The sequence below is a fragment of the Acanthaster planci genome, linkage group LG04 (genome assembly GCF_054643075.1).
Source record: "Acanthaster planci isolate LZ-2023a linkage group LG04, COTS_SCS, whole genome shotgun sequence".
Taxonomy (NCBI): Eukaryota; Metazoa; Echinodermata; class Asteroidea; order Valvatida; family Acanthasteridae; genus Acanthaster; species Acanthaster planci.
In genome coordinates, this window is record NC_141780.1 from 5,909,347 (window position 1) to 5,935,591 (window position 26,245).

General features: G+C 42.2%; 1 protein-coding gene across 2 annotated transcripts; it reads right to left on the bottom strand.

Annotated features, from left to right (window-relative positions):
• Window positions 1-640: 640 nt before the first annotated feature.
• LOC110974324 (ATP-binding cassette sub-family C member 9-like) lies at window positions 641-24,953 on the bottom strand. 2 transcript variants are annotated; one of them, XM_022225894.2, is made up of 33 exons: window positions 24,746-24,952; window positions 24,103-24,141; window positions 22,960-23,579; window positions 22,097-22,333; window positions 21,501-21,686; window positions 20,807-20,965; window positions 20,205-20,360; window positions 19,664-19,798; window positions 18,479-18,641; window positions 17,783-17,823; window positions 17,284-17,529; window positions 15,955-16,191; window positions 14,573-14,651; window positions 13,201-13,303; window positions 12,380-12,478; window positions 11,736-11,901; window positions 11,175-11,312; window positions 10,642-10,870; window positions 9,528-9,736; window positions 9,056-9,219; window positions 8,671-8,740; window positions 8,132-8,289; window positions 7,346-7,438; window positions 6,862-6,964; window positions 6,394-6,507; window positions 5,669-5,780; window positions 5,116-5,243; window positions 4,698-4,776; window positions 4,278-4,386; window positions 4,075-4,181; window positions 3,110-3,243; window positions 2,899-2,961; window positions 641-2,481 (listed from the first exon to the last, which is right to left on the bottom strand). In XM_022225894.2, the coding sequence occupies exons 3-33, from the start codon at window positions 23,566-23,568 to the stop codon at window positions 2,344-2,346; spliced, it is 4,764 nt and encodes a 1,587-aa protein (XP_022081586.2). In that variant the 5' UTR covers window positions 23,569-23,579; window positions 24,103-24,141; window positions 24,746-24,952; the 3' UTR covers window positions 641-2,343. The 2 variants fall into 2 exon arrangements, with proteins under 2 accessions (XP_022081586.2, XP_022081588.2); XM_022225896.2 differs by lacking the exon at window positions 24,103-24,141 and having other exon boundaries at window positions 24,746-24,953.
• Window positions 24,954-26,245: the final 1,292 nt, after the last annotated feature.

Consider the following 26,245-nt stretch of genomic DNA (forward strand, 5'->3'; position numbering starts at 1 on the left):
TACACCCACAACACACTTCTTTCAGATTGTTTTCAACATTTCCTTCATTGGATAGATTGATGCTCTTGTTACATTAGTAAGTTCCTTTGGTAGAGCTGCGTTTATAATGCGACAGGTGCACCCTTTTTGATCCACATATAGATCGTAATCAGTTCACATTTTTTTCAAACTTAAAAAAGCCTTCCGTTTGTTTTAAATGATCCAGTTTGGCTTTCAACTCTATGGGAACGAAAATTTAAGAATACATTTTGAAGAACTTTTGTGAGTTCCGGTGGTGGAAAAGAATGGTGCTTGATCATGGAAATCTGTGGAAATGTTAGCCTGAAGATTTAACACGTTCCATTCGCCCATACCATCAACACCCATACAAAAATACAAAACTGCAGCTACTATTGCCCACGGCTGGTTTGCAGGTTGAGTTAGTCTTGACGCCTCTCTTTCCATTGACTTTCTCAGATTAAAAAAAGACAAACTTAAAAAGAAAAAAAAACAAAAAAACGAACGTCCACCACCGAACGTCACCCAACAGTCATGTCCGTCAAAAAACAGCAGAAGAACGGCATTGATGGTATACAATAGCAAAAGCACATGCAGGGGAGAAAGGAATTGAAACCAAAGGCAAACAAATAATCAAGCGAAATTACAGTAGAACGTTTATGATTCCATTTATTGGCTAAAAACTCCCGAAAATCACGTGCATAATTTTACATTCCCTCAAGAAGACGTCCCATGCAAGGCCACTCCAATTTCCGCGTCTTTGACGAAGACATTGAAAGAGAAGTTAGGAAAGACGAAATCTAATCTCTCTGTCATCTTGTAAAGAAGTAAGACTAATTGTGAAAATCCACCGATATCCTGGTGCTCTCACAGAGAGCTTTTAAATTGAAAGTCAGAGTTTACACAAATGGAACAGTCTAAATTTTTCTCTTCAGTCCTAAGTGGAAAATGTAACCTTTTACTTTGTTGACAGAGAGACCCACAGAAGGTCTCTCATGACTGGAATAGAAAACAATAAAATGGATTCAAATCCGCTAAAAGGAATTACAGTCTACAAAACTCAGAGGGGTATTTTGCATTCTCCCGACGGACAGTCTTTCCTTTACTTCCTGTCTCCACGTGTTTCGAATATACGCACCATGACATCCTGCTTTTAAGGAGGATATTTATATAGACCACAGGGAGCAGGACGAGAAATCGAACTGAGGAGGACGTCGATTAGAAATATCGTCAAAAACAGAAATGACAGCTGCTGTGAATAGATCCGGAAAAAATCGCTGAAGGAATAACACACTGCCCTCGATACAGCCATAATTTACGGTGAACTGAATGAGAGAACTGAAAGCTACCTTTCATGCATTTTTTTTATCTACGATCAAACTGAAATGTCTCAAAAGCCAAAGGCGTCGATCCCTTTGAGATATGGCTATATCTCCTTACTAAATTTGAACTGCGGGATGGAACGCTCTTCCGCCGATAAAGATATTATAAAGATGAACAGGTAGCATGTAATAACAGCCTTCAACCCCGTACACTTTTCAAATTTCGAAAATATGGGACTTCATCATCCTTCCACTTTGCCCGTTGGAGTTTATGCCCCTGTAACAGAAAAAAAAGCGCGCTCGGAGATCAGAAAACAACTTATTTAACTGACATTGTGCGGAAATTATGCTTGAATCAGAAAACACGCAAGCATGAGTTTCACTAAAAGCTGGGACTGATAACATTTTTGCTCGCAATTTGTCTTTGGTCGTGTGTCAATCGCTATTTTTCGCTACTCATTTACAATCCAAATGATGCTCTCTCCACTATGCGCTACTAGTGTTTTAAACAAAAGAACATGATAACGCTACGTATTACACAAGGTCAGATGCAAAAAGAGGAAAACATAATGGCGTTAATAATTGAAGACATTCTTTGTGACGGTTTTAAGTAGGAAAAATATATGGAAAGGCAAACTTGTAACCAGAAAAAATTCACATGAACTCTTATTTAAGTAAACTATTCTAGTTTGTGTCTCTACGCTTGTAAGTTAAGGAAAGATGTTATGCTAAATCTAAAATTGGAAACGTTTCTTACCTAACGATGGTCAAATAACAAGACGGTGTCAGAGTCGCTTTCAGCGCATGATTTTACCTCCAGGCAAGATTTGGTTCGATTATTTCTGTCTGTAGTTTTCGTGTATCAAAATACATGTATGTCATTTTGAAAAATGTTTGCTTCTAGCCAGTTGAGTGTGAATTTTATTTCAGAAATAGATAATTTAAGCTGTATTGTTTGTAACAATACAGTCCTTCCTCAAATTCAGAAGGGAAAAAAGTACACTTGGTGCATTTCCCTTAGGGATTAGTTGTCTTTGTCCCTGACGAAGGATGCAAACAGCCCCCCCTTTTCAATGAGGGCGCTAGGAGCTCCGTACTCAGCTATTCCTCCTTCATCGAGGACCAGAATGTTGTCCGAGTTCAAGATGGTGGTGATGCGATGCTGTTCAATCCAGAAAAGAAAATGCATCTTGCATGAGTGTTAGAGTATTGAAGGCAGCATCCAAATCTCTTGGATGGGCATTCAAAATTACATACGAATTTATGCGAACTGGCTGCGGCTACTACCATAGACTCAAGCCGAATTTCTAGCCGCAGCCAAGTAATTCAGACATGGCCTTGTGCCCCTTAAGGAATCTCTATACATCAAGGCATGTTGCTCCAAAGAGGCATTTGATAAGACTGCGGCATGCTGGGTTACCCCCTTTATTGGAAAAGCAATAAGAAACACGTAGAAACCGTAGACGGCCTTGAAATTCAGTCTTACTTCGTGCATGTCTTCTATATTTGCAATGTAACACAGGCCTAGGCTATATTTTGTTGTCTGTTTTTTTTAAAGCTATATTAATAGTAAACCTACCGCAATGGTTAGTACAGTTCGATCAGCAAAAGCTGTGGCCACAACGTTTTGTAGAATCTTGTCCTGTGCGGATAATAAACAGAAACCCTCGATTGAACTTCTATAAGATATGACCCCCTTTGGAGATATGATTAATCGAATACTAGTCGTACGACGAGAAAATCTGAGATGTGTATCTAAACTGAAAACTACGAAGCTAATAGGTTCGCACCGTCTCTAAGTCGATGGAGGCGGTAGCCTCGTCCATGATGAGGATACGAGACTTGCGCAGGAATGCGCGAGCCAGACAGAACAGCTGCCGCTGACCCACGCTGAAATTCTCTCCACCCTCAGTCACCTCAGAATCTGAGAATAAAACCAATTGCACGCGTCGGAATTAAAAAAAAAAACAAGCGAAATAGCGGAACCAAAGTTGCAATCGCCTAATGGCGGCGCCAGCATTCGCTTCAACATTGCAGGAATTTAAAGATGAAACCCCAGTGGGCTTCCTGCATAAGTTCCCTTTTAGCGGCTTGGTCGACCCCTTATGTAACATAGTTGCCGTACGGCATGCTCACAAAACCACAGACCTCCGTCAGAAATCTGGGTAGGGCTCAGTGACTTTCTTAAGTTTGGCACACTTTTAGATGCGAAGAGGTCGTGCATTCCTGCCATAATACAGTGCGCACGCTGGTGTTGGCAGGTGTCTCCCTATCTGCAATTATGATGGAATGTCATATTTTTTTCACTTTGCGCGTTCTGTATATAAACTTTTTGGTCTGTTTGGTATCCACACCTGTTATATGCGTTTTACTATTACTCAATGCAGTTTCAAGGAACTCTCTGCGCAACTTACGCATTCGACATGTGCTTAAACGCCTGAAGAAAAATGGCGCCATTGTACGCATCGCTACTGGCCCAGGTTCTGCATGGCTTCAACAGCGGAGGACTATTATAGGAGGTGTAAGTAAGACCTACAAGCACACGTACGTTGCACTATTATACGCTGCTGATTTTGTTCATAGGGCCGTCTGACCAGGAGACATAGTGTGTGATAACACAACGCCACCGATCATTAATAAGTCCATGAGCCCAAAGAACTATTACACAGACACCCTTAACCAGAACTTTCCAAAGAAACGAAGAGACGCATTCTAGAGTCAAAAGAAATCTAAAACCAAATCACAAACGGCTTACCTAGACCGCTATCCAATGCAGTCACGACGTCTTTGAGTTGAGCAATTTCTAAAGCGGACCACAACTCCTCATCGTTGGTAATATGGGCTATCGGGTCAAGATTCTTCCTGTATGATCGAGAAAGCACATCAAAACTACGCGGAATGACAACAGTGCAATAACCATCATGGTATATTGCAATTTCACAGACTGAAAAGGATTACCTTATTGTCCCTGTAAAAAGAACAGGATCTTGAGGTATGATTGATATTTTGCTCCTCAGAGTTGTCAAAGGCACGGTCATGATGTCTACGCCATCAATCAGGATGGTACCTGTTCAAGAGGGTAATCAGAAATGACGTAAGTTTCAGTTTGTGTCCTCTTGTGTGATGAACAATAGTACAAGACGCTGCCTCCTCCTTTACATAGTTCAAGACTGCAGCTGCCTTGCTGCCAGCAACGTCTGTTGTATGTGCTCTTAGAAAACGAACAAAATAAAATGACTTCAGAGCATCCTGATCGAATTAGTATCCTTTATAGGAATGCATAAATTATTATTCGCTACATTTACGAAATAGAATTTTAATGCTGGTAATATTATGTCTTGTTACTGACAAGACACTGAAAATTTACTGAAAATTTACCGTCAAAGATGTCAATAACACGAAGCAAAGCGAGTGTGAGGGAAGATTTGCCGGCCCCAGTTCGTCCACAAACGCCAACCTAATAAAACATGAGATACAAAATTTATCCCATATAGATAGTCTTAAGGGCTAAACCCACAATTAAAAAAAAATAGAAAATAGTTCGGGGTACCCACTGCTAAATCTGACTTGGACCCCAGGAAGTTCAGTGGTCGAGTGGTTAAACGTCAGCATTGGAAAGCAGGACGTCGTGGGTTCGAGTCCCCCCGGGTAAGCTTGTGATTTCTTTCGCGAGCTCTCGAACAACACTGTTATGAATAAACCGGATACACGTTCAACTTCTCATCGCTTCTGATGAAAAATGGTACATTTTTGTCTTAGTCTATCGAATATGTCAAAAAGAGCCATGGACGCTTACCTTTTCCCCGGCTCTGAATTTCACGGAGACATCATTCAAGACTGGGTCAGTGTTTTTGGCGTAACGCGCCGAGACGTGTAGCAGTTCGATGTGGCCGCGCTGAGGCCAGTAAGCAGGTGGCTCGGTACCTTTTACGGACAAACAGCTAAGAGTAAGAACTTGCAAAACATTCCACGTGACAACGCATAAACATCTTGACATTGGTGGTTTACATAGTTGGTTGGGTATTTCCACGCGCAGCGAAAACTGTGTGTTAACTCGGTGCTGAATCTACACCATCGGTATCCGTGTAGGGCAGCGCTATCTGGTGTTGTTCGAAATGGATGTCTTAAGGGGGTTATTTAAGACAGCAGCTTTGGCAGTGTATTCGGTCTGCAATATTGTGTTTACACTATTGAGGGATTAGAAATTTCCGTATCCGCTCTGTGAAAGACACTTCAACAAACTCAGAGCAGGTGTTTGATAACATCGCCATAATCAAGATGTTACACTATTTTGCAGTCAGGTCTAGCATAAGACCAGACTGCAAAAATAAATCCTTCTTGATACCTACCATCGTATGGCTCGTTCTCTTCAAAGGTGTAGTGCTTGATTCGCTCCACAGCGTTCATCTGAATCTCCAGCTCAGCAATGGCTCTCACGACCATGTTCAAAAACGTGGCCACCTTGCCAGTCAAAAACGAAAAACAAACAAAATCATCGAAAAGTCAGACCACGAAAGTATCTCTCTGCTCCAGCCTGCCAATCTCTTCCTAAGGTGAAAATACATCAGAATCGGAAAAAAAAGATCAGAGATATGCTCAGCGTAAATTCGCTGTGAACTATATCCAAGGTTAAAGTCTTTAAGTAGATGCTTAGTTTCACATGCGTGGTTTCTACACATCATCACAAATGACAAGGACCATCCATTGAACGATCATTATTAATTACAGAAATGAGGCTGTTTGACTAAGAAGCTTCACGTGTGGCATATGTCGACACCCGAATGGTGTATCGTTCCTATCAGATTGTTTAAAATAAAGCGAACTCCTATAATTTTGTTTGATAGGTTCCAAGCACTTGGAAAGAGCTGGGCCGTGGTTGTGTCTTGGCGAGATCGAGACATTAAAACTTTCCTTTCTTATTTATACCACTTCTATTTTAATCACTATAAAGACTTTTATAATTCAGCTGAATTCTAGTTAATTTTTCTCTAGGTATATTGGACTCAAAACATTCAAAGACCAATACAGGGAAAATGTGGTTGAATGTAGTCCCCAGGCTCCCCATTAATAATACCTGAAGTGAGTATGAGACAGCTAGTCCAACGAGGCTTGGATCCAGATCGATTGTGATGGCGCCCACTAGCGTTATCATTCCAGCCAGAAAAACGAGTGTAGCAGCAACAAAGTCCTGAAACGGAGAAAAATAGAACAAGCAAATGTCTCTTTTTTACCATTATTTTGATGGGCGTTTTTCCAATGAATGCTCGTCGATTCTTTTCCAGAAATTTCAACAGTCCAAGAACAAAACTTGAAATAAGATGCAAAGCTAAAACGTTTATATACTCATTCATATCAGTACACAACTTACTTTGTAAAAATCCGTAGATAAGATTTCTTCAAAGATCGATTAGAATCATACCATTTGTTATTGATTAGGTAAAGCAATGATAATGGCTTTGACCGTCGACAAATTACACCGCAGTGTTTAAAGTTACTTATGGGGGCCCGTTGAAGTAAATCTGTGGTCAATGTCTGTACTTACTAGCCGGAGGCCAAGCCAGCGGGTTGCTACCTGGAGATACAAGAATGCTGCCAGATTCGTGTTGATTCGTTCAATGACGGTGTTGTAAAATCGCTCGCCAGCCCTGTTGAAAAGGGTCAAGCTCAATCATTTCAACTATGTGAAGATTATCCCTTCTAAAATCTCCCCAACTAACACATCGAACAAGTTTTTCACGGCGTGCAGCACCTTGTTCAGCTTATGTTTCTTTCGAAAGTGTTCGGTATTTTAGAAGATGCCAACACTCACCACCATTCGTAGTCTTGCTAGAACACTATGGAACGTCATGAGCTATGATACTCGTGAAGCGGTGGATCCAGCACTTAGACAGATGGGAACTGACTTTTTAACTTAGCTTGTCATCGCTTTGGGTGAGATCCAGGTATAAATTCATGAAATTGTCCCCAGTCATATAGTGAGAAGCGGTGTCAGCCTCCCCCATCTCTGCTACTGCTTCCATACTTACTTATAGGCTCGAATGGTCATCAGCCCTCCAAGACTTTCAGAGAAATAGGCGAAGACAGGCGACTTGCTGATGCTGTCCAGCCGTTGCAGTTCTCTATAAAACAATTAATAGGATATAATGTAGTAAGGACACAAAAACTCCACTTTCCATGGACGGTACAGAGATTTCCAAATGATTGGCTGTTTTCCGGCATGACTACTCATGAGGTACACGTGACTCATGAGCTACTCATGACTTGAATAATTGTGTACTGGGGCGGTCTTAAACGTCAGTTAAAGACCAACCAAGCACATATTTATTCCCATTCCTAAATACCATTCTAGTCAGAGAGTCAAAGGAAATCAGCACTTTTACTTTAATTTCCCCAAACACCCCCGTCCATGTGATGATATATTCCTTGTGCAGGTAATCGGCAGAAGAATGCCCTTTAGGACTTGGCCCTCACGGCGAGTTTCGCATGCCGCGTGCTCACAGACTCCTGACCATTTGGAATCGCTTAAACTGTCTCTTATCCAGGTGTCAACGCGTACTTTACCAAAGGGGCACTATCACATCGCAGTAGGCATCATCAAATGTTAATACACGGTCACGTGACGCGTATCGACCAATGACTGTCCCAGGTACTAGTATGACAATATTGCAAGCATACAAGAAGCACCGATTGGCTTTATCACTGCACGGAGACAGTTTGTAGTCTGATTGTCAGTGATTCTCTGAACAGACAAAGCAAAGTGTACCCTCTCAGAAACAAAAACAACTCGCCTATCACTTGTTAGAAACAATTACCTAGACGACGCCAGGAAGAACCTCTGGAGGATGTAAAACCCAATGGCAACGGGTACGAAAAACGCGAGGAAAATAGGCATAACGATGGCGTTGACTACCACAGCCGACGTGACCCTCAGCACAGTGTTCACCAACATGTTAATGGTTTGTGTAAATCTCTGCAAAGAACGGGGAAAAGACCAACTCAAATTCAGCCTAATTCAGTGAAGGTGGATAAAGACCCTTGACGCAAACACCGAACAGGTTCCCTGTCTTTGACACAGACTTGATCTACAGATAACAAGCGACAAAAAATGTCAAATGGCTTCACACTAAAACTCGCACAACGGCTTCGTTACTATCGAACTTTTCAAACTATGATGATACTAGAAGCCAAGTTCCTACTGAGATCCCGAGCATCTGGCCATACAGTAGTTGAACTAAGAGGGCCGAAAATCTGTAGACACTTGCACTGCGTCCAAACCTTTTTCAAGTTTACATTTCCCAGTGGAGTTATGGTATTTTATAGACTGAATGTCACTCAGCATCCTCATACTCACGATATCAATGAGTTGCATATCATTTGAGAAACGGTTCAGAACACGCCCAATAGGAGTCATGTCGAAAAACCTGAAATTACATGTAAAATTAGGGGGAAAAGGCTAAGCTGAAATGTTCCAATGAAATAAATAGGAAAACGGAAACCAAAGTTAAAACGTGGAAAGTATGCACTGAGATTCTGTGCCTTTCAAATGTTTAAGGACAAACCTTTACTAGTGAATGCGGCTTACAGATCTGACATCCTGATGTTGGATGTTCTTTCAGAACCATACATGAGCACCAGACTGCATGCATGTGTAAAACCTGTGGCCCAACGCCGCCACTGAAAATGCGACACATCAAAGGATATTTGCCAGTCAAAACTTGTTACATTTTAGTGATTACCTGAGCGGCACTTTGATGATGTTTCGCAGGACTTTTTCATGGAGACGTCTCGCTGCGGTCAGCATGGCAGCTACCAGCGATATCATAGAAAACACTCTAGCTGTCAGAGTGGACACGGAGAAACCCACAAAGACAGGGAAGTACTCGTCCGTCAATCCGTCGGTCTGGGTCGAAAATGAAAAAGGAGTTCGATTAATTCTCTTGCGCTGGCCCAGTGGTGTCGTCAAAGGCTTAGGTGGGCATGTGCATGTGTGGTAATGAATCCATTTTCTCGGGTTACTCAGGATGCCTGACCAGGCCAAAACGTCGTACATCCATTATATTTGCGAAATGAATCCAAACAATCGACAGCGATAGACATCCAGGCCCACATTTCTTGCATGTCTTTATCAGGCCTTCCTTGATTTGAACCCTTTGAGAGACAACCCTCTCTTCCAACGGTGATTTATCCATAAAACTAACCTTGACTCACCTCATTTCCTAGTCCCGCTTCCGACCAGGCCGACAGCCAGAAGTTGGTACCGATGCCCAAGCCGGCGTCAACCAACGCCCAGAAGGCCAGCAGAGCGACCAGGAGCCACCCGACGTTCCTGGCGTAGTACAGGTACACGACGTAGGAGACCGAGCCTCGTTCCATCTCCTCCCTCTCAATCAGAGCGCCGGGCTCAGGGGTCTCTCCCACTATGGAAGGGAGAAAAGAGGAACATCTTTATGGGGCATATGATCTTATTTACAAGTCTAAAGTGGTTGTAGTCGTTGTCTGCTGCCACTTTTAACGCAGACTGACTTGTAAAATTTACTTGCTTTCCCAAATCAAACTGTTTTACAGGTATCACGTTGTCTTTTCCTTTTGCATATCTTTCACGATCTTCTCCCTTATAACTCCGGGGTTTAATTTCATAGAGCTGCAAAGCAAGGAAATTCCCTAAACAAAAACAAACATCCCTAAGCAAAACCCAAACTTGATGAACAAAACCAGCTTACCAGTCAAAATATCAGGCATTTCAAATTATTTCTGGTGTCTGGTTCCCAGCTGAATTTTTCAGCTCAAAGTTTCTGCATGGAAATTCTATGAAACTGGCTCCAGCCCATCGGCTTCTGAATCCCCATATCACCAGGTGCCCTTGAAACGCACCACAGTGTGTTTCAATACATTTCGTTTGTGTGATTTTATAGTCATTTCAATGTGTTTCAAGGATCCTTCAGTCATTATAGCAGGAATTCCTTGTCATAAGCTAATTTATTGATCAAGGATGTCAGGTTACCACTTAATGGTATTCTGACACCACCGAACAATAAAAAGTTGCCAGTAAGTTTGTTTTTGCTGGTCAGTTGCATCCTTGCGATAAGCGCATTGTTTGCATGGTGAGATTCATATGAAGGTCGCACAATCTTCAGCAAATCCCTAAACTGTATCATTGACGTCTACAGTGACATCAAAAAGACAGTTTTCCTGGCGAAAGAATACATCTTAAGCCTAAATTAAACTACTAGAAAAGCTGAACTTAATGCAAAATTATTTCACCACATCAGAAATGTTTGATGAACCCCTAAATTGATACTTCAGGCGTATGACGACGAGCTACCTTTTGGCAACTGTTTTGACTGCAGCGTTTTGCTCTTGACTTGCCGCTGAAGACGGAGTCGCTCCTCCCTGGTGGCCTCCGACTCGTAGCCGGACAGCTCGCCTTCGGCCTCAGATTCCGTGGCCGCTCGGACCGCCTGGTTGTACTCGCTGTACATGTCGGGGTCCGCCGTGATGATGTCGTCTAGCGTCCCCTGGGCGGCTATCCGACCGTCTTTCATCTCAACGATCTGATGCAGGAAAATAACACCTCAGTTAAACTGAAAAAGCTGGATTAATTTCTTTGCATCTTGATTTTCAGACTCATGTGCCAGTTGTACAATGAATGAGTAGCCACCTCCCATTTAAAGGTAGGCTCTATATCCATTGCGTACATTGGGTCTTATTACAACTTTACAACTTACAACCGGGTCTATGAAAATCTTGTTCAATGAGGAATTCTGTTAAACGGGAAAACCTGGCTTTACATTCAAGCCTAGTGAGAGTCGGTCACTTTCTAAAGCTCTACGGAATGAAATGGATAATGTTCTTTACCAAATCTGCCCGATTCAGGTACTGCAGCTGATGGGTGACCAGGATCACCGTCTGCTTTCGATGGACAAGCAGTTTAATTATGCCGTTCTGGAAAAGATGGCGACCAACGTGAACGTCCAGTGCAGACAGCGGATCGTCCTATACAACCCGTGAAGAAAGAAATATCTTAATGATGAAATTACAAATACATTTAATGTTCCAAATATTTGTGTGCCAAGGTTTTAAATCGCCAGCCATCAGCTGATTAATAATGTATATCGCTCCAGGGCTGCATGGGTTAACGAGCCAAAGGTTCGTGTATCCTTTGGAGAGATATCCGCTGCTTACCTCCGGAGCACAGGTATATCCCTTATTTTGTAGTTATCAAAATAAATAGCCTCAAATGCTTTATATTCTGCAAACTGACAAAAGAAAATATTCTTCTTATGGGGGTGCTTGTTTGCAGACAAGTTCGCCACGATTCCACTGATGTATCAGCGAGATGAACCACTTTTTTTGATGACTAACTCCGGAATGTCATTTGGCATATCTCTAATTAGATTTCGGATTACTACTGCTCACCAGAATGACGATATTCCTATTAGAGTACATAGCCCTAGCCACGCTGACTCGTTGCTTCTGTCCTCCGCTCAGGTTGATTCCCTTCTCTCCAATCTCAGTCTGATCCCCAGCCGGTAGGATGTCAATGTCTGGCTTCAGGGAGCATGCGTCAATGACGCGTTTATACCTGAAACGAGGGATGTTTAAATTGTTTTTCAAATCGGTCTTTCAATAGATGTTTCTGCCTGGGAACCCGACGTCTCAAATGGGATGTGATATCCTACGCATTTCAAATGAAACGCAGCGAGTTTGCAAATCAACTTAACGCTACAATGCAAAAAATGTTTAATGCGAATTATTACAGGATAGCGAGTTTGACATCAGATTGGAATGGCTTCACTTAAAGATAAATATCCCCAAGCGCATATGATATCTGTAAGGTTGACGATAAGTAGAAGAAAGCTCACTATGAAGTGAAAAAAACAATCACTATTGTTATTTATTTAATTCTGGGGGACTAAAATATTCCAACATGGCTCAGGTTGGACACCGCTCTTCATCGCCTGTACGTAACGTTGCGCGGTTAAGTACGGAAGTCGGCTTGGCCAGCTGTGTTCTTTAAAATACACGCAGTCAGTCAAAGGTTAGGTAAATGATTATCATACCTTTTGACCTCAAGTTCATCGGAGAACAGTATGTTATTCTGAAGGCTAGCATTCAGCAGCCAAGGTTTCTGGGCTGCCAAAGCTATCTGAGTACCATCTCTGAAACGGAGAGAATCATAAATATCGAATGTTATCCACTCATTTATTCGTTTAATACACAGAATCATAAAAATGTCAAGATGTCAATATTAAGAGCTTAACTCTATTCTGGTTGGAAGTTAGTTTGTATTTTTCAATCAAACAATGTAAGTGATTTAACAATCTTTTTTTTACTCCATGCCTGACAATGTCAATTCCAATATATCAACTAAATGATCTAATCGAGAGCGGATCAAGGATTTTTGCCAGGGAGGGAGGCTTCGGGAATTTTTGTTTTCGGCTCGAGGGAGGTTACTGCATTATTGCCTTTCGTTGAAACAATTTAATCTCTTTGTTTTGTCCGAAGCGTACACACAAAATAAGACTCCTACATGTTTCAGGGGGTCTTCCAACAACTGGCAGTGAGCCAGGCAGGTATAGCCTGTTCTCAGTCCTTCGAATGCAAGTGCCACTCCGAAAGACTATGGAGAAGGGTGCCAGGCGGTCACCCTAGCCTTGAGTCATTCAGTGCAAGGATGTACTTACACACAGACCTCTCAGGTAACCTCATTATTTTCTGTTGTACTGTGATGAACTATCGTCATCCGTTTTTACGAAGAGCCATACGAGCCATGTCGAAAGTAGTATTTTTTCGATCTTGATTGCAGTCGTGCAAACATTTGTTATGTACAAATTGCTTAACGGATAAGTGGAAGAAGTAATAAAAAATGACAGATTTTTACTTGACTTGCACAAAGCCAGATGAGGTCGTCATTTCACCAAGCATGGCCGCTAGAAGAGAGGATTTCCCGCTGCCAACAGCACCAATAACAATCGTCAGCTTGCCTGTAATGAGATGAGAGAATTTTCCCAATTAACAACCACTACAGGAGAATTTCTCAAAGACAGTTCAGGTCTTCTAAAAGTAAAAAAGGTGCTTTCGGAAATTCCATATCTAACTTCATGTATATGCAGCCCCACTCGGTGGCAAATGGGGAGGGGGGGCTGGGGTAAAGAAAAATGATGAAAAGTGATCCTGTTTGTCTTTTTCTCTCTCTTTCTCTCTTCCAAAAATGAAAAAAAACTTAATCTAGCTGAAACCTCTGAGACGCCAACAAAGGTTCAGAAGGAAAAACTGCCGAACTTTTGCCCCCAGAGCAATTTATGCACCACCGAAAAAAATTGTTATGGACCCATCGTTGCTTGAACTCAGGAAGTTAGAACTGCTACAAATATTTCAAATCTACTTCAAATTTGGCCGCAATTTTGACTGTATATAAGGACCAAACCTATGTACACCAAACCTGTGTATAATCCGAAATAGCGAATGCAAGCCTTGTGCGTCGCTACGCCATAATACACTTAATTACAGCCAGGATATATAGCAGGGCATTTTTCTTCGGAGGGTTCACTTTTTCCTAATGTGGATTAACTGAAAAGCAGGCAACTGTGCAAAGGCCTATCCGAATATCTTCATATCCAAGGATTAATCCCATTTCCCCGCACGTTCTACATTTTACTCATATTAATTTCATGTGTATGTTTGCTTAAACCCTCTTGTTGCATTTGTTACTTTCTTCCAGGTTCGTTTTTTGATGAGGTGTCTTGAGGGGATGATGACCCTCCGGATCCCCTCTTCTGCTTTGCTATAGACAAATCCGACGAGACACCATTCCAAGGGGCCACTCACGCAGTTGTCTCAACCTGAACGCACAAACGCACTTCGGCAAAGGACTACTGCTCATTGGTCAAGGAGGAATTTCACTCGCGCGCACCTCCTGCGTGCGAACTGGATGGCCCCGTAGTAATGGTTTCTAATTTTGGTCGTTGGATTGTCTATACTGTAAGATATGGAAAAGAAATGGAATCAGACGAAAGAATTGAAACTAAAAAAAATAATAAAATAAATAAATAAATAAAAAAAATAAGGCATCTTAGCTTGCTGGAAAAGGGAATCTCCAACTTAGTATTAATGCTGGATTGAAACCAAACAAAGGCAATGGAACTTATGTCTGTTCCGCACTTCAAAATCATAGCTCAAGTTTACAAGTACTTTGACGAGTATTTTGTGTCTGTGAAAGCGTATCCAAAATAAAAAAATGATCAATATCTCACCTTCCGGGATCTCAACGTTGATATCCGAAAGTGTCTTCGTTTCGGAATCTTCATCCCATTTGTAGGTTCCGTGAGATATCTGGGCATATATGAAGGCAGAAACATTTTTTCGAGGTAAAACATGATCTCGTTGTTTGGAACACCTTTCGCTTCTTTGGGATTTGAGTTGTAACGGGTGCTATCACCTTTTCTTACAACAAAACTAATTGAAAACTCAGAATAGGGCATTTGCTGACAAGACCACCCAATCCGAATGCCCACTGCCTTTGAGGCTTTCACAACAAAAATGCCAAGACTTTGAACTGTGGAAGTGATGTATTATCATTTTATATGATACAGGTGTCGAGCTAGTAAGTAGGCTCAGAGTCAGTGTCCATAAGGTCCATAAGCGTTTTTCGCTTGAATGAAACAAACTTCAAGGCGACATTTGGGCGAGAAAAGGAAAAAAAGTATTATCCAGAATTTGAAGCATGGATATATTGTTTCTTTCCTTTGCCTACCACACCACGCAAGCCAGCTCAACCGATCTCCTTAACTCATTCTGCGTCCCATCAAACCTGCATAATGTTGCCGAAGCTGTTCAAAATAAAATATTATATAGTTTTACCGGCATGCTTCGTGCCGTGGCATTCTGCTGTAATACACCTCGTTTATTGACAGCGGCGGGTAGTCTGGTCGGATAGCAGGACATGGTACTTTCGTTGCCCTCCGTTGCCTTGACCTGGGCGTAATTCCCACTTAGGTAGGTATGCAGATTGGATTGTCAATGTCTACCTGATTCCTTAGGTTTTCCCTGATGATCTCAGCGTTTGCCTCCCACATTTAGAACTTAACCTCTCTAATTCGTCTTCAATCTCTCGATCGCTTCCCCCTTTCTTTTAGCGGGCTACTGTGTCTGTGCACAATCTACAGCCATTTGCAAAAGGTTAGGACCACCCATATAAAATGTATTCACGTGAAGAAAATGTAACTTTAACTAATCAATCGTGGCAACTTATTTTTATTTTCAATGTGTAACCTTAGTATCTTGGTTACACAGCTATTTGACTACATGTCCATGTTTAAGTGTTAAAAGTCTAATAATTTAGTGCGCCCTCCTTTATTTCTGATTACTTAGATTTATTTTTTTACCATGCGGCCTTGCAGTCAAAATTTCATACAAAGCCTGTCTTTGCAAAAAAATCATTCAAATGGGTATATAGCACTACACTGATGTTATGCACCACTGTAAAATCATGTTAAGTAATCATTCAGTGAGACAGTGTAATGCAGGCCCATTGACAGAAATGCACATAAAATTTTAGGTGGTCTTAAACTTTTGCAAATGACTGAACGAACCCTTGGTTTCACCACAAAAAAAAAAATTAAAATTAAACTAAGACCTTTATGGCGACTCCGTGCTTCAAGCGCCCTCCTGGCCCGTCCACGGCATGCTTCTCCTTAGGCCCGGCTGCTCCATACTTGGCGTTCCTCGCCGACTTCCTCTTCTTGGTGACCTTGCCGTTCAGCAAACTGGTTCTTTCGGAAGAGCTGTGGAACTGCTCGTCATCTAGCTCGCTGGCGCTGCTGGTGATGGTCACTTGGTCTGACAGTTTCTTAAAACCCACGGTGACATCGTCCTTTGCAAAAATTGTAACGAGTTGATGGGTTATTTGTATACCTGCGCATAAATTCCATACACAATAGCAAATACGGCCATCTAATTCAACTCCCATTTTCTGCATAGTGCATTGGCTGGAAAAGACTAGTGCTGAATTGCATTTGTCCCCACCTAGCACGACTTCCCAATGATTGGAACCAGTGCTAACATCTTTAATTATCTATTAACAATAGACCTATGTAGGCCTACTCATGACGCCACACTTTGTTTACGCGTCTGCTTTCCCATGGTGCTTAGTGAAGAGTGAACCCCCACTGGCTACACAGGAAAGTGCACAGTTAAGCAGACTGTTACGTCATTGGTGCAAAGTTCCATTTCCACAAGTTATCTTGTTTTGGTCTGAAATGCGAGGCCAATCGTTGGGTTTTAATGAATTTTACTGTGGGTTAGAGGCTTTGCAACTGTTTGATAAATTTGACCATTATCAAATTGCTTCTTTAATTCAAATCTACATATGTATTAATTGGCCTATGTGTTGCATATAACAGAAAGAGTTCCCATTCAAATGACTAATAAAAATATCATATGGTGGGAACAAATGATTAGCTGAAATCGGAGGCATATAAGTTTATAAAAGCAATTCTGATAGACTTGAACTGATCCCCGTCCCTATTTCAAAAGGGACCGGTAGCTGGCTGGCTTCTGGAATCCGTGGTTGGTTTAGTTCTGCGCGTGCACAATTAGTTCTTCTATTTATAAAGATGATGTTTACATACCTTTCGTGTGCGTGTCAGCCGAACACATGGCTCTCGGGAAAACTCAGAAAAGTTTGTTTTCTCCTGTAATCATGGAAGCGGTTATCCCTAAAAAGCAGGTGAATACGTTTGGAAGTGTGTTGCACGCAGAAATGACTCCATTCTACGGTCTTCCAAAGTCTAGTCAGGTTACAGTGTTGCATTGTGGGATTGGTATGTGCTCAGTTCCTCATTAACATAAACCCGGCAGGATTCCTCTTGTGTCATTACTCAATACCGGTCCCTACGTTCGGGGGACGTCTGCAAGACGTCTGAAGACTATGCACAGGACGGATACCATTCTATGATAAACTTACAATTCCACCATGATGAGCGGCGGCGCCCTGAGGACGCTCCAATGCCTGGCCGTTTTTGTTCTCTATTTCCGGGGCCAGCAGGAAGCCCAAGACGCGCTTCCCGCTGACCAGCCCGTTGACAAGGTACAGCAGGGACATGGGTAGGATCAGGAGGGGCATGGTCAGCATGTTGAACAAGGACAGCGCAGCAAAGGTCACTTCCGGGGTCAAGGGCTTGCCGGTGAGGGCGTTGTAAGTCCCGAAACCCTGAGGAATGAAAATCGTCATTGGTTCTTCTAAGGGTATGTGTAAGATAGTAGGCTTTTATTGTAATGCAGTCTTTGAAATGCTTTGTGGCGTTTAGACTCAATATGCTACATTACAGCGCAAACCTGATTTGAAGAAGTCTGCTGTTTCTACTGTTGTCATGACACCGAAAAGACCCTCCAGAATTCGTAAAAATGAAACTTGCGTGTGCTCCGTTTTTTTCTAAATATGGAATCTTTTAAAGCTAACCTACCACCACATTTACGAGCACTGGAGATGCAGAGGTCAACAGAACTAAAAGAAAAGAAAAGGAAAAATGTGTTATTACTGTTATGTTAACAAAGTCGCGTGTTTTAGTGTGATGACACCAACTTACAACCCCCAAAGTACATCAAACCATTTGACAGTTTTTGTTCTTTGCTGGAAGTATCGCTGCCAAGCCGCAACAGACGTCAATATTCATTTAACCCTAAAAGAGCCGAGGGCGGAATCCACCACCTACGTTTTTTCTCCATATCTCTGCAGCGCATATTCTTCAGAAACTAAGGCTTTGCCAGTTTTTAGTGTAGCTCTTTGCGGTCATTTTGACACACTGTTTTGAAAATCAAATCATTCTTGCCCAGCGCCCCTTAGTCCGAGACAGTTCATAATGTCAACCAAATAATGTGTACGTTTTCCACTAAGGTGCTCAATGCACGCGGGCTGCACTGCACGCGTGTAGCCCTGAACTTCAAATGACCGGAACAGCAAAACGATATAATTGATTGATTTTAAACTTCAGTTTCAATGATAAGGAGTGTCTTTACATGCATGCCAAGGTTTACAAAAACTCAAGTGAGGTACAACTGAGTTGGCGGGGGGGGGGGGAATCCGCCCCTACTTGCTTGTGAGAGGGCCAAAATAACCCAGCTCTTTCAGGCTTAAAATTCTCATTTGTGAAACTCTAAACTTGTTGTGATGAAGAGGACGTTGATCTTGAGTAGATATCCGAGTTCCCTTCTTCTGATGGCCTCGATGGCCTTGCCGTAGAGTCCTTCCCAAGCGTACAGCTTCAGCAGCTTAATCCCTTGAAGCAACTCGTTGGTTTTCTTCAGGCGTTCATCGGAGCAGCCCTATAGGAGAACGAGGTTGAGAATGTATGTAAATGCACCCTTACAAAGAGGTCCCGTCATTGGCTGACTATTCAGGTGGTATCATACCCACATGGCGGGTTTATAAAGTTTGTCAGCCGATACAGATGGTTTGTCTGTGCATGTCCCTTCCACTTCTTGTAAGATCCGGTTCAGATTCACCCGTTGCACCATGTGAACTGACTTCATGCACACTGTAAGTTCTCATACCCGGACAATTCAATAGATTTAGGATTCAAGTGTTCTATACAATGACACTTAAAGAATATATAAATACAGTGTGCACCACCAAATGTGTTATATCCATTTGTAAGTGGGTTTTTTTGATGCTTTATAATTGAAACATTTTTAGTTCCTGAAGAGCGTTCACCTTTAAATTGATGAGGAACAGGACACTTAATAAGGCAACAAACACCAAAAGAAATTACAACAGGTGATTGCTATCAATTTGTTCATATACCTTCAAGCAAAGTTCCATACTTTTGTATGGAAGTGCATAAAACAGTACAAAATCGACACTATTGTGTTCTTTGCCAAACATGAGAAATTGCATTAGAAATTACTTACAATTTTGGATTATTTAATTGCTAAGTAGCGTTTTTGGCTTTGCGGGATCACTTCCAGAAAAAAGAAATGCAATAAGAAGTGCAAACACGATTTCAAAGTCCTGTCGGTTGTAACAGAGAGGAGAAATGTTGAGGCAAAGACTTCACTGCAGATCAACCGGGATTTCCCTCAAACTGATCGTCCTCTAGATTAATACCCCGAGGAACTAATGATGTGACTTGTTTTACTTTCCCGCTCTATACACAGATTTGTACTTACATCACTTACGGTTCTTTCTGGAGTAATTGACATACCGCAATTTAAAATGACGTAATTTTAGAGAAAAAAAATTCAACAGGATCATCTTAAATTTCAGACATTAGTGTGAACTCTTTTGGGCCTCGCCTACTCGCATGGAGTTCGTGGTTATACAGACTTTGCCAAAGACGTAGGGTTACCAGCATCTGTTTCTGCCTCTTGCTGATCATGGTGGCGATTTTGAACTGGACAGGGCTGAGCACCAGAAAGACGCTCGCACCAATCAGAGCAGCGTAGCCCATCTCCAGGTACAGCAAAACCAAGTTGATGATGAGCTGCCCAATGAAAAAAAGTCCACCTATAAAACGTTAAAAGCCTGTGATTTCTGCCGGGGAATACCCTCCGGGGACAATGTTTAATTAAAGCGCTATTTTCAGCATTGGGGATTCACGCTAGGGGAACACAAGCGATGTGTGGGGTAGTTTCAACAGTGAGATTCTAACAGTTGAAAGCTTTTTTAATAGAATAGAGCGCAACTTACAATTTAGTTGTGTGGGATGCCCCATCGGCACGTTGGGTATAAATCAAGCTATTGTAAGCACTCACGAATAATAAATCACGTTGAACTGACTTCAAATTTGTTACACTGAAGAGCCATGATATTCACGTGGTATGCAAGCGTACATGTCATTCAGCTACTCCTTTAATTCTGTCTGGGGACTGACCTAATTTCAAACACACCTGTATTGGAATGCACCACAGGTTGTTGAAGTTCTGGAACATAATTTGGATGGCGTTGGGGTCGACCGACATGTGGTTCGTGATCTGACCTATGTTCATCTTGCCGCCCGTCGTGGCCACAGTGGATAAGCGAAGCGATTTCTCGTAAACCATGGCCTGCAGTCGGGACAAATGATCTTTTTTGTACAAGTTAATTAATGGTTAATGCTAAAACCTGTTCATTATCGAATATCACAACGGTGGCTTGTGGTAGCATCTTTGTGGTAAAAAATACAGTTCGCCACCTAAAGACAGTATCTACCAGAGTTTTGGGACTTTCTAAAGAACGGTTAAAATCCCTATTCCTCTTACCTATTAACGCTCTTACCTATTTACTCAAGTCCTTCGTAGTTTTTACTTAGGACGATCGGTTGGTAAGTTTGATAAAGGCCACCGCCGAATATATTTTGTTTGAATAAAGCTAAGGCTAACTTTGGTACTCATTTCTTCTGCGTTGTAATCAAGACCGCAAAAAGGCTGGTATGTAACTAAACTCATGAAGATGGCTATCTGATCGAGCTACTCATGAGGAAGTGTATATTGCGACGTTTGGCCCTCCATACCTGAATTGCCGCACGAACTTTGACCCCTTCCATGATGCAGAAGTAGTAATGTGTCTGCAAGCAAAAGAAGTTGACCATGGATGACAGCAGCATGACAAACACCAGCACGAAACCGTTCTTGAAGAACTCCTCTGCATAGACGTAATGGGCGGGGTCCGGCTACGCACAAACAGAAGCAAAGTTATGGTCAGAGATCGAAAAACATGGGACTGCAAAGTATTCCGTCCCACTGAAGTTGATAAGTATCCAAGTATATGGGCTGCTACAAAGAAATTAAAATTGAAGATTTGAACCTAAATGAACGTAATCATTTTTTTCTAATACATAATTCACCAGCTACACGTAAAAATGAGTGACGTAACTTACGGGAATATCATTCACTCCAGTGCAGATACTTAAATTTCCAAGGGTGTATGCACCACATATCACTGTTATCAGAATATTTACAAAAGAATCCTTGACCTCTCAATCCTTTCATCCAAAGCTTTTAAAAGATTCAGAACAACAAAAACAAAATGGAAGTTTGAATTCTTTCTTATATCTGCTATTCATCGGGGCATTGAAATACCAGTTTTGCGAGGAGAAATGGTGGGGCTCATTCGTACCGATGCAAATATCCAAAACCTGCGAATTAAGATCTACGCGAACGGCTCTCTCGAAGCACAGCACATTATAAGCGCGGACTGACACTCACCTCTGATTCTGGAGGGGACTTCAAGGTTATCGTGTAGGCCGTCAGAGCCCCTACTGCCACGGGATTGACAAAGCCGAACAACTCCCCGATCAGTTTGAGAACTGCCGCTGCCATCATCCGCCGGCCGTACACCTTGGCGTAGATTTTGCCCAGGAACGGTTTCTTTCCCTTCTGTTTAGCCTTCTCCTTTGATTTTGACAAAAAAGTAAATAGGCTGGATTTATGGTTACATAAGATACCACACACCTCGATCAATCTGTTTTTTTCGCTCCTTCCACAAGGTAGGCCTATCTCAGTACACAAAATGGTCATTTCCCCCATTTACCGGTAGTGTATCAAACAATTTCCTGAGAACGACGTTGTAGGCTATAGTGGGCACGATAATGCACCTGCATTGGAAAATTTGAAAAAGGGGGAGGGGTAACGCGTCCTTGTCGATTGCATCGCCCACGCCCACGCACCGTAAAGAGCTTCGTTCATCAGTTATTATTTGTACGGTATAATTCGAAAGCGCGTTACTATTTATCATTTTGGTGCACCTCACTAATTTATCCTCTTTAAAACAGTTGGCTGGATTCTTATAACCGAATGCTCACCAGTTCTTGCAAGAAGACCTTTTTGAACTCTTGGTGGTTGTGCTCCGCCTCGTGCTGATCGGGCAGCGTGCCCAGGTCGCTAAGCTCGAGGGACTTCTTGTAACCCAGCACGAGGACCCAGTTGAGCCACCAGTACATCAGGGACGAGAACAGGTTGACGTAGTAATGCATGTACAGCATGTCAGGTCGCTTGAGGTCCTCTGGAAACTCGGCCTCTTTGTAGTATAACCCAAGGAGCTGAAGGTGGCAGACAGGAGATGAGCTTGGCATTTAGTAGAAAAATTTTAGTTGGAAGCCACAAAACATTTCAACTGTGGTATTTGTAAGTATTATTAAAGTTTGAGCAAAAAGTACTACCCAATTCGAGTCCTTTTTCCTAACCTGAAGATCCCCTGATGTGTCTTAACGTACGCACCGGGCAATACAATGGGTTGATTTCTTCTGAACTTATGACGTATTTCTTTGAGCCCTCATTGGACAGAAGGCGACGAGAAACTCCCAATGGTGTGCGACATCTGTACTTTCTTCCCAAATATTTTGACAGATATCAACCCATCCCAGGGCCCAGTAGAAAGGGTATGACGGGTGAATAATGTGAACCGATTCTGACTATGCCACACTTTGTTCACAAGTGTAAGCCCTACTTTTCATGAGAGCGCAGTTTTAAAGTTGAGAGTAAAGACAGCATGGCATCCCTTTGCCAAAGAACGAAGCTGATTGGTTAAAATAGACCAAAAATAGGCGATATATCGATAACCAACTAGTTGGTGGGACATAGAATACTAATAAGCTGTATGTATATCCAGTGTTTGGTTCTAATAACCAATCCGTTTCATAACCTTTTTGGGATTGTTACAGGTTACCTTTGTTCTGATGACATTCAATTCTACAAGTATCAAGACGAGGTAAATGGCGAGCTTGATGATGGTCAAGTCGAAGATCACAACATTTACGTCGATGTGCCCTTGGTACTCCAAGCTCAATATACGGAGGACCTCATTACATAGCGTGAACACCCAGTAGACCAGAAGTAGTATGGACATCGTTGGTACTTGCCATAGCTCCATGTGCTGATAATAAACCAGAGACATCACGACTGCAACGAAAGCCACAATGCTGTGAATGTATAGATGAGGTTGAGTGGGCTGGCTCCAGGCCCGGTAAGTCTCATCAGTCATGATACCTTCACCAATGGAGGCAAGAATCACAACGAGTAGCAGGACTGATATCAGCCATTTCAGGCTGTGCCCTGGATAGATCAGGAGGTACTTGGTGTGGATCCGGCGGTAGCTGGTGCAGCATCCCAAGACGAGAAGAACGACTGACGATAGGAGAAGGAAGGCGGCGTGAGGGATGGTCACCAGACCATCCACCTTACATGTGTTGTTACGGATATCTTCGTACCAGCGGTCTTGGGACTCTGTGATGTACGAGGAATTTACTCCGCAAAGCCACTCCCACTTCGCGTCCATGCTTTTAAACACTGTAAAATTAACCCAAGATCGCGTCAGTATCATCAGGAGTATAGACCATATGAACTCGTCAGTTTGTTTTTACGGGCCTTCTGATCACAGTGTTGTTGAATCGAGGCAAATGACTTGAACTCAGGTCGGGATCGAGTCGCTAATTTCGTGAGTGTGACTTGACTTGTAATTTTATTACTTTACCAACTTTGAATTGGAATAATTGTAAAAAAATGACCTAATGCCGTACCTACCTGAAGTAGCACCATAGTGCTTGTGGTAATTGAACAATAAAATGTATAGTATACTAATCAAGTGAGTCGAGTTCGATAGTCCAGAACTCGTAACTCTTCAGTTAATGCCTTTCTCTGTTTGTTGGACAGAATTAAACGCAGGTCGAAGTGTCCTTCACCAAAGAGACTTCTGACTTGCTTTGTGTTTGCACAAAATGACTTGTTTCTTGACTTGACCTATGACCCAGTGACTTGTCACTGGACCAAAGGACTGATGACTTGTACCGACAAAAATAATATGCTACCATACCTGAGAGAGAGCAGCTGTATAACAGAGTGTATAACAGACCTTCGAAATAAAGCAAAATAAAGAAATTAACAATGTGTGGCGTCCCCTCCTGCTTCCTTTTCGGTTGCCATCTGGATTTTTCTTTACAGTTTCACCCCAGGAAAAAAATTGGGGGAAGAAAGACAAACGTTAGGTTAAAGTTTCTACTTGGCTAAATTGCCAGCAAGATGTTCTGTTGCATACGTAATCCTTCCATCTATTGGTATTTCAACCATAATATCTTGTACGTCGGAGGGCGTCCTTTTTTATTCTCTGGTTCCCGTATTTTCTCACTCCGAGGGAAGCCCGGGGTGTAAGAAAAAATGCTGTTTCCCCTTGGAATTCTTAAAATTATATATATTTTTCTCTTTTCGTTTCTTGGTACGGAATTACAGATAGTTCAGAGCCTAAAACAGGGGTCGGTTGGAAATGAGAACCATAGAATTATCTACGGAGACCTTAACGTGGTGAGAAGAACGTACCCCATACGCCAAACTTGCAGCACTGCTGTTGTAAGATGACGTTTTAACTAGTCAAAGTTTCAGTAGAGCAATGGGGTGGCATTCTGTTTTTCTGTAATATAAGTATAACCATATTCCAATTTCATAGCCAGCCATTCACCTACCTTGCGCAACAGCAACGCGTCAGGTGACAATCAAAAGGGCCAGCTACCTTACAGTTGCAGGCCCCCTCTGCTTGAAAATGGATACTGGATGAAGCGCGGGACTCGTTGGACTATGCTACCTTGTTCCACACGACCTACATAACAGGGTTGTATTCTCTCGGTGCAGTTCGCCGACCTTTGCAGAAGATAGCTTTGGAGTGATCTAACTTTGTCAATAGCAGCGCACCCAGTGACCCTCAAAAAAGGGCTAGCTAATTTACAGTTACGGGCCCCCTTCGGTTGTAAACGGATAGGCGAACTGCAGGAACTGTTGGACTTTGCTGCCTTGGGCAAGTTCGAGGACCATAATCAACCATAGTTCATCTATCCCTGATCGAGTGTTCGTCGTCGATGGTTGGACTTGTCTAGTCAAATATTTTGGTCGTTGGTTGCCATAAACCGTTTTTAATAGTACAGTGCAGAGAAAACCAGTTACACGAAAAATGCTGAAAAAACCAGTTACACGAAAAATGCTGAAAACAACCATTTCCCCCTGTAATTTTGGCTATTTTGCCCTTCCTGCGGCCACCTTTTCTCTTTTTCGGTCTATCGGTTGACTAGGGTCGTTTGCACTTCAACTTCAATGCACATGCGCTTTGTACCTCACGTATCAACCACTAGTTAATTTGTTGCCCAAGACCTTTATTGCACTGAAGAGTTGGTTATCGCACACTCAGTCACCGCCTTTGACACAAGTCACGGTGGTAGGTCTCCAGTGCGGTTCGCCGAACTTTGCAGAAAGATACCTTTGGAGCTGTGTAGCTTTGTTAACCATGAACCGATATATTGCAGCCTTTGTTTTGTCGGTCTCTTGACGTTGATTGTCTTTGATTTGAAATTTTGCTACATTTTAAACTAGGAACTTTGGATACTTTTCATATGTAAGTGCGTGGCAAGATAGCTTACCAATATTTCTCCACGAGAGAAGACTACTGTGTGATATACTACGCGAGTCAAAATGGGAAGATAAAAGGCACAGCAATAAGGCCAGGGTTGGGAACCGAAATGATAGGGATATGTCAGTAAGCGCAGGGCTCTGTAACAAAACAAGTGTGGTCAAGAGTTTTTGTTGGGGCTACGGAAGTAGTGAGGCACATTTTCTTCTACCTGTTCCTTTGAAAAAAATAAAACTTAGAGTGACCGTCTGGAACTGTAAGAAAGGACTAGGACTTCTGGATCCTGCAATTGTAGACGAAATCTTTTTTCAGAACGTTGCATTCTTGTCTGAATATCTCACAAGGATGAAGAATAAAGTTATCATGTACTTCCCTCTGTTGCTATTACCTGAACATGTTTGGATGTGCTTGTACATTCATGTTGAGAAAATTCACATGATGGGTCAATGTGAGATGAATCAGCTTCACCGATACTGACTCACTGAAATTCACTAAAATTAATCTTAGATCCAGGACAGAAATTAGTGCACATGGACAGAATTCACCAAAATGTTCCCTTTTCTGG